We start from the raw sequence: 15554 nt of genomic DNA on the forward strand, positions 1-15554 counted from the left end.
TCTAAGTTTTTCATTTAGCCCTGAGTTGTTCATAATCTCTCATTTTTTCTAGCTGTTCCTACGTCATTGGAACAAAAACAGATATTGCTGAAGAAACTCATCAGGCTTGTCAGCATTTGTGGAGAGAAAGCAGAATTAATGTTTTAAGTACAGTGATTCATCGTTATTAGAAACATTAACTCTGTTTCTTTCTGCACAGTCTCTGCCAGAGCTATTGAGTTTTTCCAGCATTCTACGTGTCTGTTCCAGAGTAGCTGTGGAAGGTTTTGATTGCTTTAGCCTCCAGCACCATATGCCCTACCAATTAAGAATGTGCTGGCACTCTGAGATCCTTTAAATGCATGTAACATTACAGAACAGTATGTAAGAAATTGAATATTTCTGATAGTCGGTGTCTTTTTCCCAAAACTCTAAAATGGCAGTGTATAGAGTCAAAGAGCTGCATAACATGAAAACAGATCCTTCGGCCCAACTCATCCATGTCAGCTAAATATCTGAAACAAATCTAGTCCCATTTGCCAGCATTAGACCCATTTCCCTCCAACCCCTTCCTACTCATACCCATCCAGATGCCTTTTAAATGTTGTAATTATACCAGCATCTACCACTTCCTCTGGCAGCCCATTCCATACATGCATCACTCTCTGCGTGAAAAAGTTTCCCCTTAGGTCCCTTTTAGATCTTTCCCCTGTCACCTTAAACATATACCCTCTAGTTCTGGACTCCCCTATCCTGGGAAAAAAGACTTTGGCTATTCACTCTATTCATGCCCCTCATGATTTTATAAACCTATAAGATTAACCCTCAGTTTCGGATGCTCCAGTGACTGATAACACTTTAAACAACCTTCTGAAATGAAATCCCTTTCACATTTCGTATCCTTCACTGACTGATGGACCAGACAGGTCACTTCTGGCAAGACTTCTACCAATATTTGGCTGGGATATGTTCTCAAGGGTTTCATCAAAACAGTTTGGGATTGCTGTTGTAGCTAATACCCTTTTTCTAAAGTTATGAGCTGTCCAATGTGAAAATTTAATTGAAATCACGAGATTAGTAGATCTTGATTGTCTTTGGGGTGCTGCTCCTTTTGTGTTTCAGTGGATAACTGACCTGGAAAGAGACCAGAAATACCGTTCTTGGCCATCAAATTATCAAGAGTTATTGCGGCCAACCTTCCCAGGTGTGATACGGCAAATTAGGCGCAACTTTTTCAATTTGGTAAGTCTTGTGAAATAAAGATGCTCAACTAATTCAATATTTTTGGCATTTTATACTTTTTTTTGTAATTATTACCTGATAATGTTTCAATAACCTTGATAGTATGGATAATGAAACCATATTAATTCTGATTTTTAAAATCAAGCAGCGAAATCTTTGTGATGGTAAATATCACTGCAGAGAAAACTCTGACGTGCATTTGTCTCTGTGTGTTTCTATATGAATGTGTCTGTATATGCATGTGAAAGTTTCCTTTTTCTGTCTTGTGTTCTGTAAAATGAATTATTATCAAATAGTCCTTTAACAGTTCAGTAAGTGGAGGAATCCCTGGCTGTTGGAGTCATAGATATTATGATGGTTATTTGCATTATTTACTTGGCGGTGTACAGAAGACACTTTTTCAAAGGATAGCACTTCCATTGCAGAGCAAAACAATATTGAAAAAATCGTCAGTATTTAATTTAACATATCTCAGAACTCACTTATTCACTTGGATTGTACCCTTCAAAATTCTAAATAAATATATCGTCCTGTTTAACTGACACAATAAGATATATTCATTTGTTAAGTCTTTGTAACACACTGACTCCAGACTTTATATTTCTATTTTATTCCAAACATTTCCTTATAGAATTTATTTCCAGCTTCTAACAGAACTTTAGGTTATTATTTGGCTCTCAACAGTTGAGAGGACCAATTCCAAACCAGAACACCCCAGATAGCCTCCTTCTTTAAAGATCACAATTCCCCTTCTACGTGGTTGGTGATGTCCTCCAGAGCATCTCGTCCACTTCCTGCACCTCCACCTTCGAACCCACCCCTCCAACCACAACAAGGATGGAACCCCCTGCTCCTCACCTTCCACCCCACCAATCTCCATATACATTGCATCATCCTCCGCCATTTCCGCCACCTACAAACGGACCCCACTACCAGGGTATATTTCCCTCCTCACCCATATCTGCTTTCTGTAAAGACCGTTCCCTTTGCGACTACCTTGTCAGGTCCATACCCCCCAACAACCCACCCTTCCCTCCTGGCATTTTCCCCTGCCACCGCAGGAATTGCAAAATCTGTGCCCACAACTCCCTCCCCACCTTCATCCAAGGCCCCAAAGGAGCACTCCACATACATCAAAATTTTACTTCCATATGCCATTTGCTGTATCCATTGCTCACGATACGGTCTCCTCTACATTGGGGAGACAGAACGCCTGCTTGCAGAGAGCTTCAGAGAACATCTGTGGGACACTCGCATCAACCAACCCCATGGCCCCTTGACCGAACATTTCAACTCTCCCTTCCACTCCGCCAAGGACATGCAGGTTCTAGGCTTGCTCCATTGCCACTCCCTTACCATCTGACGCCTGGAGGAAGAACACCTCATCTCACACCTTGGGACTCTCCAACCCCATGGCACCAATATGGATTTCACCAGTTTCCTCATTTCCCCTTCCCCCACCTTATCCTAGTTCCAACTTTCTAGCTCAGCACTGCCCTCGTGACCTGTCTTACCTGTTCATCTTCCTTCCCATCCATCTACTCCATCCTCCTCTCTGACATATCACCATTATCCCCACCTCCATCCACCTATCGCACTCTCAGCTACCTTCCCCCAGCCCCACCCACCTTTCCATTTATCTCTCTCACCCCCGAAGCTCTCAGCCTCATTCCTGATGAAGGAGTTTTGCCCAAAACGCCAGTTTTCTTGATCCTTGGATGCGGCCTGACCTGCTGTGCTTTTCCAGCACCATACTCTCTACTCTAATCTCCAGCATCTGCAGTCCTCATTTTCGCCTGATTGATTTTAACCTTATCTACTGTATCTGTTGCTCTCGATGTGATCACCTCTACATTGAGGAGACAGGACGCCAACTTGCGGAATGTTTCAGAGAACATCTCCAGGACACGCGCACCAATAAACCCCACCATCCTGTGGCCAAACATTTCAATTCCCCCTCCTACTCCACCAAAAATATGCAAGTCCTGGGCCTCCTCCATCAGGAGAAAGGAAAAACATCTCATTTTCTGCATTGAGACCCTCCAACCCCACGGATCAATGTCAATTTCACCAGTTTCCTAATCTCCCCTCCCCCTACTTTATCCCAGCGCCAACCCTCCAACATGGCACCGCCCTCTTGAACTGTCCTACCAGTCCATCTTCCTTACATCTATCCACTCCACCCCAACCTATCACATCAACCCCCATGTCCATCTACTTATCGCATTCCCAGCTACCTTCCCCGCCCAGCCCCAACCCTCTCCTGTTTATCTGAGCCCCTTTGGGCCCACCCCACATTCCTGATGAAGAGCTTAGCTTGAAGCATTGACTAATCTGTTGTGGTTCTGCTCACCGAGCTGGAAGTTTTTGCTGCAAACGTTTCGTTCCCTGGCTAGGGAACATCATCAGTACTGTTGGAGCCTCGTGTGAAGCGCTGCTTTGATGTTTCTTCCGGTATTTATATTGGTTTGTTCTTGCCGCTTCCGGGTGTCAGTTTCAGCTGCAGTGATTTGTATGTGGGGTCCAGGTCGATGTGTCTGTTGATGGATGTTCTTGCCGTTTCCGGGTGTCAGTTTCAGCTGTAGTGGTTTGTATATGGTGTCCAGGTCAATGTGTCTGTTGATGGGGTTTGGGGATGAATGCCATGCTTCTAGGAATTCTCTGGCTGTTCTCTGTCTGGCTTGTCCTATGATAGTGGTGTTTTCCCAGTCGAATTTGACTGGGAAAACACCACTATCATAGGACAAGCCAGATTTGACTGGGAAAACACCACTATCATAGGACAAGCCAGACAGAGAACAGCCAGAGAATTCCTAGAAGCATGGCATTCATCCCCAAACTCCATCAACAGACACATTGACCTGGACACCATATACAAACCACTACAGCTGAAACTGACACCCGGAAACGGCAAGAACATCCATCAACAGACACATCGACCTGGACCCCACATACAAATCACTGCAGCTGAAACTGACACCCGGAAGCGGCAAGAACAAACCAATATAAATACCGGAAGAAACATCAAAGCAGCGCTTCACATGAGGCTCCAACAGTACTGATGATGTTCCCTAGCCAGGGAACAAAACGTTTGCAGCAAAAACTTCCAGCTCGGCGAGCAGAACCACAACAACGGACACCCGAGCTACAAATCTTCAATCAGATTTTATTGACTAATCTGCTCCTCGGATGCTGCCTGAATGGCTGTGCTTTTCCAGAACCGCAGTTTTTGACACTCAAGAGTTGAGAGTCTTACTAATTTGAGTTAAAGCTGTCAAACCAAGTAAATCTTGAATTAATTCTCAGACAGCCTTGGATAGGGACAGTGTGCTTTGTAGAAAGATTTCTCATGTCTATTCTTATAAAACCTGACAGTCTTCATTAAAGTTATGACCCTACAATGCTCAAAGTCAGCTATCACGCTTTCTTAGCTGCTTTATCAACCTCCCCTTCGAGGATTTGTGAATATGCACATTCGGCTCTCAGTCATAATGGATTCGTTGTCTAAAAAAGTAGATAGCCAGGTCTATCATCAAGTCAACATCTGTAAGATACTGAACTATCTATTTGGATCCAGAGCTGTAAATGCTGAAGAGAGGTAAGAAGGAGACAATAAGGATGTACCACCACTCACAGAAGAATGAAATAAGGGCAATAGAATTTTAAGTGAGTACGTTCCTTTACAATATTAACAGCAACATTGACAACTTCACTATGGAGCTCATCAATAGATTCACATACCTTGGATTAACCTGTCATTTGATGCCAAAATCAACACTCGGGTTACCAGGGCCACAGTTGTGTCAAAGTTATAAAGTCAAGTGTGGACCAATAGCAAACTAACTGTGTAATAGGCTTGTGTTCTTACCACTTTCAAGGATCAGCAGGGCACAAACAATGTTTGCAAGCCCAGAAAAGCAGTAGACAGTTTCCATCTGTGGTACTTCAAGTAAATTTTAGGTATCTCTTAGTAGGACAGAATACCAAGTGTACAGTGATTATAAGTGGTGGATATGAGAGACCTTGGGAGACAGGTGGTGAGTTAACCACTCTGAAATCTTAACCTCTGACCTGCTCTTGAAGCCACATTATTGGTATGGCTAGTTGAGTTTGATTCCTGGTCAATGGCAACCCATAGGATGTTACCATCAGTGATGGTAACACTATTAAATATCAGGGAGCAATTGTTAGATTCTCCCTTCTTGAAGATGGTCATTGCATGGCATTCGGTGCAAATGATATTTGCCACTTGTCAAGTCAGACCTGAACATTGTCAAGGTTTTGTTGCATTTGGACATGGAATATTATATGGGAAATGGCGGAATTGTAAATAGGACTGAATATTATGTAATTAACGGCAAATGTCCCTGTTTCTGATCTTGTGATCAAGGGAGTCTCAGAATCTCAACAGTGCAGATGGAGGATACCATTCAGCCCATCAAGTCTACACTGACCCTCCGAATAGCATCCCATCCAGACCCTCTTACTAGTTCTCTGCTCACCTGTCACAGACCTCATTATGTTGTTGTGGTTCTGTTCGCCGAGCTGGAAGTTTTTGCTGCAAACGTTTCATTCCCTGGCTAGGGAACATCATCAGTGCTATTGGAGCCTCCTGTGAAGCGCTGCTTTGATGTTTCTTCCGGTATTTATAGTGGTTTGTTCTTGCCGCTTCCGGGTGTCAGTTTCAGCTGTAGTAGTTTGTATGTGGGGTCCAGGTCGATGTGTCTGTTGATGGATGTTCTTGCCGTTTCCGGGTGTCAGTTTCAGCTGTAGTGGTTTGTATATGGGGTCCAGGTCTATGTGTCTGTTAATGGAGTTTGTGGATGAATGCCATGCCTCTAGGAATTCCCTGGCTGTTCTCTGTCTGGCTTGTCCTATGATGGTAGTGTTTTCCCAGTCAAATTCATGTTCCTGGTTGTCTGAGTGTACGGCTACTAGGGATAGCTGGTCGTGTCGTTTTGTGGCTAGCTGATGTTCATGGATGTGGATTGTTAGCTGTCTTCCTGTTTGTCCTATATAGTGTTTTGTGCAGTCCTTGCATGGTATTTTGTAAACTACGTTAGTTTGGCTCGTGCTGGCTATTGGGTCCTTTGCTCTAGTGAGTTGTTGTCTGAGTGTGGAAGTTGGCGTGTGTGCTGTTATGAGTCCTAAGGGTCGCAGTAGTCTGGCTGTCAGTTCTGAGACGCTCCTGACGTATGGTAGTGTGGCTAGTCCTTTTGGTTGTGGCATGTCCTCGTTCCGTGGTCTATCTCTTAGGCATCTGGTGATAAAGTTGCGTGGGTATCCGTTTTTGGCGAATACCTTGTATAGGTATTCCTCTTCCTCTTTTCGCAGTTCTGGTGTACTGCAGTGTGTTGTGGCTCTTTTGAATAGTGTCCTGGTGCAGCTTCGTTTGTGTGTGTTGGGGTGGTTACTTTCATAGTTTAGGACTTGGTCTGTGTGTGTTGGTTTCCTGTGTACCTTTGTGGTGAATTCTCCGTTGGGTGTTCTCTCTAGCCACACTACCATACGTCAGGAGCGTCTCAGAACTGACAGCCAGACTACTGCGACCCTTAGGACTCATAACAGCACACAAGCCAACTTCCACACTCAGACAACAACTCACTAGAACAAAGGACCCAATAGCCAGCACGAGCCAAACTAACGTAGTTTACAAAATACCATGCAAGGACTGCACAAAACACTATATAGGACAAACAGGAAGACAGCTAACAATCCGCATCCATGAACATCAGCTAGCCACAAAACGACACGACCAGCTATCCCTAGTAGCCATACACTCAGACAACCAGGAACATGAATTTGACTGGGAAAACACTACCATCATAGGACAAGCCAGACAGAGAACAGCCAGGGAATTCCTAGAGGCATGGCATTCATCCACAAACTCCATTAACAGACACATAGACCTGGACACCATATACAAACCACTACAGCTGAAACTGACACCCGGAAACGGCAAGAAGATCCATCACCAGACACATCGACCTGGACCCCACATACAAACTACTACAGCTGAAACTGACACCCGGAAGCGGCAAGAACAAACCACTATAAATACCGGAAGAAACATCAAAGCAGCGCTTCACAGGAGGCTCCAATAGCACTGATGATGTTCCCTAGCCAGGGAACGAAACGTTTGCAGCAAAAACTTCCAGCTCGGCGAACAGAACCACAACAACGGACACCCGAGCTACAAATCTTCAACCAGACTTTAAACCTCATTATGTTCTTTACAATTTGTGCAGCTTGGTCATCAGTGATGTTGCCAAGCCATTCTTGGTGGTGCTCATTGAACAGAGTACATTATGTTCCCTTGCCTCCTTCAGTTCTTCCTCTAGTTGATGTTCAGTAAGAAGTAATGCTAAGCCATCAGTTAATGAAGGATGATAGGCATTAATCAGCCATTTCTTGATGCCATATGGAGAAGTCATGTTATGTATGAAGGATGGACCACCTCGCAGCAGAAAAAAAAGCTCCTTTGGTAGGAAGCTGTAATTTACACAACAGTATCCTTTTGCAGATTGCATTAGCATTAGGCATATTAACTATTAGTAACAAGAGTCATACAGTCGTAGAGATGTACAGCATGGAAACAGACCCTTCGGTCCAACCCGTCCATGCTGCCCAGCTATCCCAACCCAATCTAGTCCCACCTGCCAGCGCCCGGCCCATATCCCTCCAAACCCTTCCTATTCATATACCCATCCAACTGCCTCTTAAATGTCGCAATTGTACCAGTCTCCACCACATCCTCTGGCAGTTCATTCCGTACACGTACTATCCTCTGCATGAAAAAGTTGCCCCTTGGGTCTCTTTTATATCTTTCCCCTCTCACCCTAAACCTATGCCCTCTAGTTCTGTACTCCCCGACCCCAGAGAAAAGGCTTTGTCTATTTATCCTATCCATGCCCCTCATAATTTTGTAAACCTCTATAAGGTCACCCCTCAGCATCCGACGCTCCAGGGAAAACAGCCCTAACCTGTTTAGCCTCTTCCTATAGCTCAGATCCTCCAACCCTGGCAAATCCTTGTAAATCTTTTCTGAACCCTTTCAAGTTTCACATCTTTCCTATAGGAAAGAGACAGAATTGCATGCAATATTCCAACAGTGGCCTAACCAATGTACTGTACAGCCGTAACATGACCTCCCAACTCCTGTACTCGATACTCTGACTAATAAAGGACACCTTCTTCACTATCTATCTACCTGCAACTCCACTTTCAAGGAGCTATGAACCTGCACTCCAAGGTCTCTTTGTTCAGCAACACTCCCTAGGACCTTACCATTAAGTGTATAAGTCCTGCTAAGATTTGCTTTCCCAAAATGCAGCACCTCACATTTATCTGAATTAAACTCGATCTGCCACTTCTCAGCCCATCTGGTCCAGATCCTGTTGTAAACTGAGGTAACCTTCTTCGCTGTGCACTCCACGTCCAATTTTGGTGTCATTTGCAAACTTACTAACTGTACCTCTTATGCTCGCATCCAAATCATTTAAGTAAATGACAAAATGTAGAGGGGCCAGCACCGATCCTTGTGGCACTCCACTGGTCACAGGCCTCCAGTCTGAAAAACAACTCTCCACCACCACCCTCGGTCTTCTACCTTTGAGCCAGTTCTGTATCCAAATGGCTAGTTCTCCCTGTATTCCATGAGATCTAACCTTGCTAATCAGTCTCCTATGTTTCCATCAGAAGATTGTGCCAAACTCCAACTGATTCTCCACACAGAGGGTGTGGCATTACTAGTCTAGGTGGAGCTCAGCACAGCTCAATCATTAAACACATCTCATCCTCTACCTTATAAAACAATCTGTTATGATGAAATTATTTGATGTTTCAGTGATTAATCATTTTCATACTATGTATTAAAATTTGTATTGTTTTGGGAACAAGCTTACTTGGTTCTGATATAAACTCAAAGATATGTTCCTTAGTATTTTTTAAATGTTAATGTTATTGTTAACTTTATCGGCCACAGGTCATGTTTATTGATCCTGCCCAGGAAGAAGCAGTTCAATTGATAAAATTGGCTGAGTTGTTCTATCAACACAATGTTCCTCTCAGGTACTGGATTAGTTTAATGTGCAGTATCTGTTATTATGATTTATTTGTTAATGTGATCTTTTAGTATAAACTTAGTGAATAGATTAAGAAACATTTTCAAGGTTTATTGCCTTGTATCAATGAAAAGAGACAAAACCCAGTAATTGTACAATTTTTGTATTTGAAAACATTCTGTTTCTTGGGCATAGAAATGAACTGCCTGCCTAGTGTGCTCCTACAACACATGTCTACTGCAGTTCAAGAAGGCAGCTCCCCAGCAAGGGTGAAATAACTGCACAGAGGCCAGTATCCTGTCACCAAGTCACTCTTTATTTACCCATGCACAGGACTTGGGCTCTGATCAGTCAGCTCACTGACAGTCCTTTGAATAAGGAGATTTTCTGGATCTCCTGTTCCTGTCAGCCACGGCTCTCTTGATTGGTGCAGGCAACTATCCTTCTCAAGGATCTCAGTCAATGAGATCCATCTGGCCCTTGATCATTTGACAGTGAATGGTATGGCACTGTCTGAACATGCCGATTGCCATTCAACTTTTGGAAATACTCAAAATCCCTGCTGCTAAATGACATCCCATTGTCCGTGACCAAAACTTCTGGGAGTCTGTGTCGTGAAGAATGCTCACAGATTTTTAGTCGCCATCCCTGAGTTTGCCGAATTAAGTCTGTGCATGTTCGCTGAGCTGGGAAATTAATTTGCAGATGTTTCATCCCCTGTCTCGGTGACATCTTCAGTGCTTTGGAGCCTCCTGTAAAGCACTGCTGTACTGTGTCTTCTGGAATTTATTTGGTTCCATTTCTGCTACTTCAGGTTGCTCGTTGTAGTGGCCGTTATATTGGGTTCAGGTCAATATGATTGTTGATAGAGTCTGTGGATGAGAGCCAGTCTTCTAGGAATTCTCTGGCTGTCCTATGTTTAGCTTGTCCTATGATGGTTGTGTCCTCCCAGTCAATTTTGTGGTCCCTGTCATCTGTGTGTGTGGCTACTAGAGACAGCTGGTTATGGCGTTTAGTGGCTAGTTGGTGTTCCTGGATGTGGATTGTTAATTGTCTGCCTGTTTGCCAGATAGTGTTTCTTGCAGTCTTTGCATGGCATCTTGTAAATTATGTTAGACTTGCATGTGATGGGTATAGGGTTTTTTTGTGCTTGTGAGTTGTTGTCTGAGTGTGGCTGTTGGTTTATGGGCTGTCATGAATCCCAGTGGACTGAGAAGTCTGGCTGTCAGTTCAGAGACTATTTTTATGCAAGGTAGCATGGTGAGTGAGTTAGGTTGTGGCATGTCCTCGTCACATTGTCTGTCTGTGAGGCATCGGCGGATGAAGTTGCGGGGATATCTATTCTTGGCATAGACTCTGTAGAGGTGTGTTCTTTTTCTCTCTGAAAGTTGTGAATACTGCAGTGTGTTGTAGCCCTTTTGAACAGGGTTCTTATGCAGCTTCTCTTGTGTGTTTGAGTGGTTACTGTTGTAATTCAAGACTTGTTTAGTGTGGCTTTCCTGTACACTTTTGTGGTGCATTTACAGTACTGTGTTCTTTGTACCATCACATTCAGGAATGGGAATCCAAAAGATGTGCAGGTTAGGTGAAATGGCTGTGCTAAATTGCCCAATGTGTTCAGGAATGTGTAGGCTAGGTATATTAGATAGGGGAAATGTAGAGTAATAGGGTAGGGGAATGGGTCTGGATGGGATACACTTTGGAGGGTCAGTGTGGACTTGTTGGAATGAATGGCCTGTTTCCACACTGAAGAAATTCTGTGATTCTGTTGGTTTCCTCCTTTCTCATAAATATGATCCCTGTGAGTATGGTGTTGTTGATTCTGTGTGTGTTTTCGATTCTGTTCTCTTCTTAATGATAACAAAAGTGTCAGCTATGTGTCTGATCCAGAGTTTGGGTTGGATTTGGGGTAGGGAATTTGTTCCAATCTTTGCATCACTGCTTCTGCTATAAGCCCAGAGATGGGTGAACTCATTGGTGTTCGAGTGATCTGTTCATGTATTTGGTTGTTGAATGTGAAATGTGTTCTCAAGCACAGGTTTAGTATTTTGAGTATGCAGTCCTTGTTAATAGCTTCCCCGTTGTGTTGTCTGTTCTGCTCATCCAAGAGTTTGGCCGTTGTCTCCCAGGTTAGAATTTTGTCCACAGTTTAAAAATCACAACCCCAAGTTATACTCCAACAGGTTTATTTGGAAGCGCTAGCTTTCAGGGTGCTGCTCCTTCAGGTGGTTGTGGAGTATAAGATCGTAAGACACAGAATTTATAGCAAAAGTTTACAGTGTGATGTAACTAAAATTATCAAATGAGACCATTGCCGTTAAATCAAATGAGACCATTGCTTCATCCTTATCCATGCTTACATTCTTGATATTGTCTAGGAATTTCTGTGATGATTGTACAGAGTATTTGGTTCCACTAATAAGATGTTTTAGCTTTTTGTTCTTTTGTCAGTTTATGCAATGGCATTCCTGACAGTGTGACAATGGGTCTGAGTGGTATATCTGGATTATGTACTTTGGATAATCTGTAAACTTTTGGAATGTTGTTGCTTTCTGGTTTCATCCTTTGTTGGTCACTCCTGGTTATTAATCTTGTTTGTTGAAGGATCCATAGCATGTTGTTTATTCTACTGGTTAGCTGTGGCATGGGGTCAAACTTTCTCTGTAGGTAGGTGTTGGTAGGTTCTGCTTTGAATATATTTGGTCTTGTTCATGATAATTGTCATTCTGCCCTTGTCCGCTGATACTATGATTATGTTCTTGTCATTTGAGTGCTGTTAGGGCTTCTCTCTTTGGTGTTGAGGTTTTGTTTGTTTTTTCTTAGTTAGTTACAATAGTTTCTCTGAGTATTTGCTGTGTTTCTTCGGTTAGTCAGTCAGTTCTGAGCGTACATTCTAGTGAGGCTAGGACAAAAGACCCGATGCCTATCATGTGCAAGACTAATGTAATTTACAAGGTTCCATGCAAAGACTGCACGAAACACTATCGGGCAAACAGACAGGCAACTAACAATCCATATCCATGAACACTGCTAAATGCCATGACCAGCTGTCTCTTAGCCATACACACAGTTGATAGGGACCACAAATTTGACTGGGACAACTCTACAGTTATAGGACAATCTATACAGATGACAGCCAGATAATTCCAAGAAGGATGACACTCAGCCATAGACTCTATCAACAAGCACGTTGACCTGGACCCAATATGTTGGCCATTACAATGAGCAACCAGAATCGGCAACCACAAGCAGCAGAAACAGAATCAACTAAATTCCAGAAGACACAGTACAGCAGCACTTCACAGGAGGCTCCAAAGCATTGAGGAAGTCACCTAGACAGGGGATGAAATGTCTGCAAGTCAACTCCCCAGCTCAGCAAACATACCCATAACCACAATAACTGGCACCTGAACTACAAATCTTTACACAAAACTTGAAGCCTATGCAAATCTAACCACTTGGAATGAGTATTCAGAATGTCTGGCAGAAAGAGCAGACCAAATGTTGAAAGCAGGCTTGAAAGAAAAAACAGCAGACAGCTTTATTTAATACTCAATTGTCTCAGTTCCTGTTTAATTATAGGGCTACCCCTCATGCAACTACAGGGATAACTCCAGCAGAGTTGCTGACGGGGCCAAGACTCCACACCAGGTTAAATCTAATGTTCCGGACCGGAGTGGGGGGGGGGTGGTGGAAACAGCAGCAGGAACACCAATGCTGGCCAAGTGCCTCCCTTAAGCAAGAGACACAGTTTACTTCAGGGGATGAAGTTTGGTATAGAAGCCATGGAACTGGTCTGCATGGGTACCAAGAAAATTGAGTCCATGAAAGGACTGGTATAGTCGACATATAACCAAGTCCAGGGTTTACCTGACCATTCCCATGAATGTGGGGCACTGTTGGTAATTTTTGTCCTTGTTGACACTCTGGGCACTGTCCCACCAACTCAGTTATTTTGTTATCCAATCCTTCCACCTGACATAATTTCTAGCCAACATCCTTATTTTGGAAACCACTGAATGACCCTGATGGAATTCAGCCAGTATATGGCAGTGACCTTTACTCAGGACAATCACCCTTGCTCCCCATAGTAGCATGACATTCTCTGTAGTGATCTGGTCTGACCAGGTCCAGAAGGTGTCAATCCTCGTTGTGTTGGCCCCTTTGTTTCTCCCATCACCACCAGCTGTTTAGTTTTGTCAGCACAGGATATTTTTGTGTCCATAACTGGATATTGTCAGTAGTGACTGGAAGGGTTTAAACCAGAAAGTTTAACCCAAAACAGACTAAGAGAGGCACCACTGGTGGTGTATCTGCCAGTAGGAGGCAGTTCAAGGCATTCACATTTGCCCCTTGTCCTAAGATCCTTAATGCCATCTGACTTTTGAAAATACTTACTTCCTCTGGTAAATGATGTTCCAACTTCTAATTATACACTGAGAATAAGGGCCCACTGCTGTATTTGACCAGAAGCTATAGGCAGCACAACCGTGGGCTGACCTTGAGTCCCCCTGCATGAGGCCCTGTGATTGTCTACAGTCATGTGGTATGCCCCAAGCTCAGTCAGACAGGTGAGGGTGTCCACTTCCATTGGGATGTCCTATAGCTCACATGCTGCATTTTCTAATGATAAAGGCAATTGCAGAGCCTGTTCAAGTCTAGTTGAGCTTCAGCTAGTAGAGACTTTTGCATGGTTACATCATTAATCCCACATACCAACTGGTCTCAGCGTCTCATTCAGGGTTAATCCAAAATCACATGCCTTTGCCAGTCATCTTAACCTTGTCAAAAATCCCAATACAGATTGCCCTGGTTCTTAAACAACCAAATAAAACCAGTAGAACCTCAGAATTAGAAGAGGTTGGTGTCTTAATATTCCTAAAATAAGTTAAATCAACTCTTTGAGATGTTTTAGTATCTGGTGCATCAGCGAAAGTTAGACTCCTAATAACTGAACATGCTGGGGACTACAAGCCATCAGAAGAATTACTCATTGCTTTTCATCTGCCCCAATGTCATTTGCACAAAAAAAATATTTTCACACTCTGGGCTCAGTCTTTGACAGCAGGATCAATCAAGTCAGGCTTCCCAAATAAAGACATGATACCTGAAATGCTTACCTCAACACAAAGATATTTGTTTGCAAGTGAATGTTCTTCAGAAGCATACTGTTTTCTCTCATTGCCACTGAAATAACTGCACAGAGGCCGGTATCCCATCAGCAAGTCACCATTTATTCAAATGCACACAGCATATGAGTTCAGAGCAGTCCCTAGAATGAGGAAATTTTTTGAATCTCCTCTTTATATCTGTCAGCAAGGATTCCCTGATTGGCCTAGGTTAACAGCCCCAATGCTGTAGGAAAAATAGCCACAGCCAGTGCAGCCTCTTTCTAGCTTGAACCTTCCAACCCTGGCAACATCCTTGTAAATCTTTTCTGAACCGTTTCAAGCTTCACAACATCCTTCCTGCAGCAGGGAGACCAGAATTGAATGCAGTATTCCTAAAATGGCCTAACCAATGTCCTGTGCCTCCACAACATAACCTCCCAACTCCTTTACTCAATACCAACGAAAGCAAGCATATCAAACGCCTTCTTTGCTATCCTGTCTACCTGTGTCTCCACTTTCAAGGAACTTTGAAACTGCACTCCAATGTCTCTTTGCTGAGCAACACTCCCAAGATCTTAGCATGAAGTGCATAAGTCCTGCCCTGATTTGCCTTTCCAAAATGCAGCACCTCACATTTATCTAAATTAAACTTCATGTGCCACTTCTCAGCCCATTGCCTCATCTGATCAAGATCCCATTGTACTCTGAGGTAACCTTCCTCGCTGTCCACTGCACCTTCGATTTTAGTATCATCTAGAAACTTTCTAACCATGCCTCCTTTGTTCACATCCAAATCATTTATATAAATGACAAAAAGCAGTGGACCCAGCACTGACCCTTGTGACACACTGCTGGTTACAAGCCTCCATTCAAAAAGTCAATCATCCACCACCATCCTCTATCTTCTACCTTCGGGCCAGTCCTGAGCTCAAATGGCTGGTTGTCCCTGTATTCCATGTGATCTAACCTTGCTAATCAATCTACCATGGTGAATTTTGTTGAACACCTTACTGAAGTCCATATATGATTTGGAGATGCCGATGTTGGACTGGGGTATACAAAGTTAAAACTCACACAACACTAGGTTATAGTCCAACAGGTTTAATTGGAAGCACACTAGCTTCAGAGCGACTACCACCTGATGAAGGAGCGTCGCTCC

At 43.4% G+C, this 15554-nt stretch overlaps 1 protein-coding gene across 2 annotated transcripts in view; it reads left to right on the plus strand.

Moving 5' to 3' along the window:
* Window positions 1-15554, plus strand: part of uggt2 (UDP-glucose glycoprotein glucosyltransferase 2) — a 372492-nt gene that overhangs the window by 169719 nt on the left and 187219 nt on the right. For both annotated transcript variants that reach the window (XM_060826541.1, XM_060826542.1), the window contains exons 14-15: window positions 1102-1221; window positions 9206-9291. In XM_060826541.1, coding sequence (XP_060682524.1) covers window positions 1102-1221; window positions 9206-9291 — 206 coding nt within the window. The remainder of the gene's footprint in view (window positions 1-1101; window positions 1222-9205; window positions 9292-15554) is intronic.

This window comes from Hemiscyllium ocellatum, chromosome 6, assembly GCF_020745735.1.
Source record: "Hemiscyllium ocellatum isolate sHemOce1 chromosome 6, sHemOce1.pat.X.cur, whole genome shotgun sequence".
NCBI lineage: Eukaryota > Metazoa > Chordata > Chondrichthyes > Orectolobiformes > Hemiscylliidae > Hemiscyllium > Hemiscyllium ocellatum.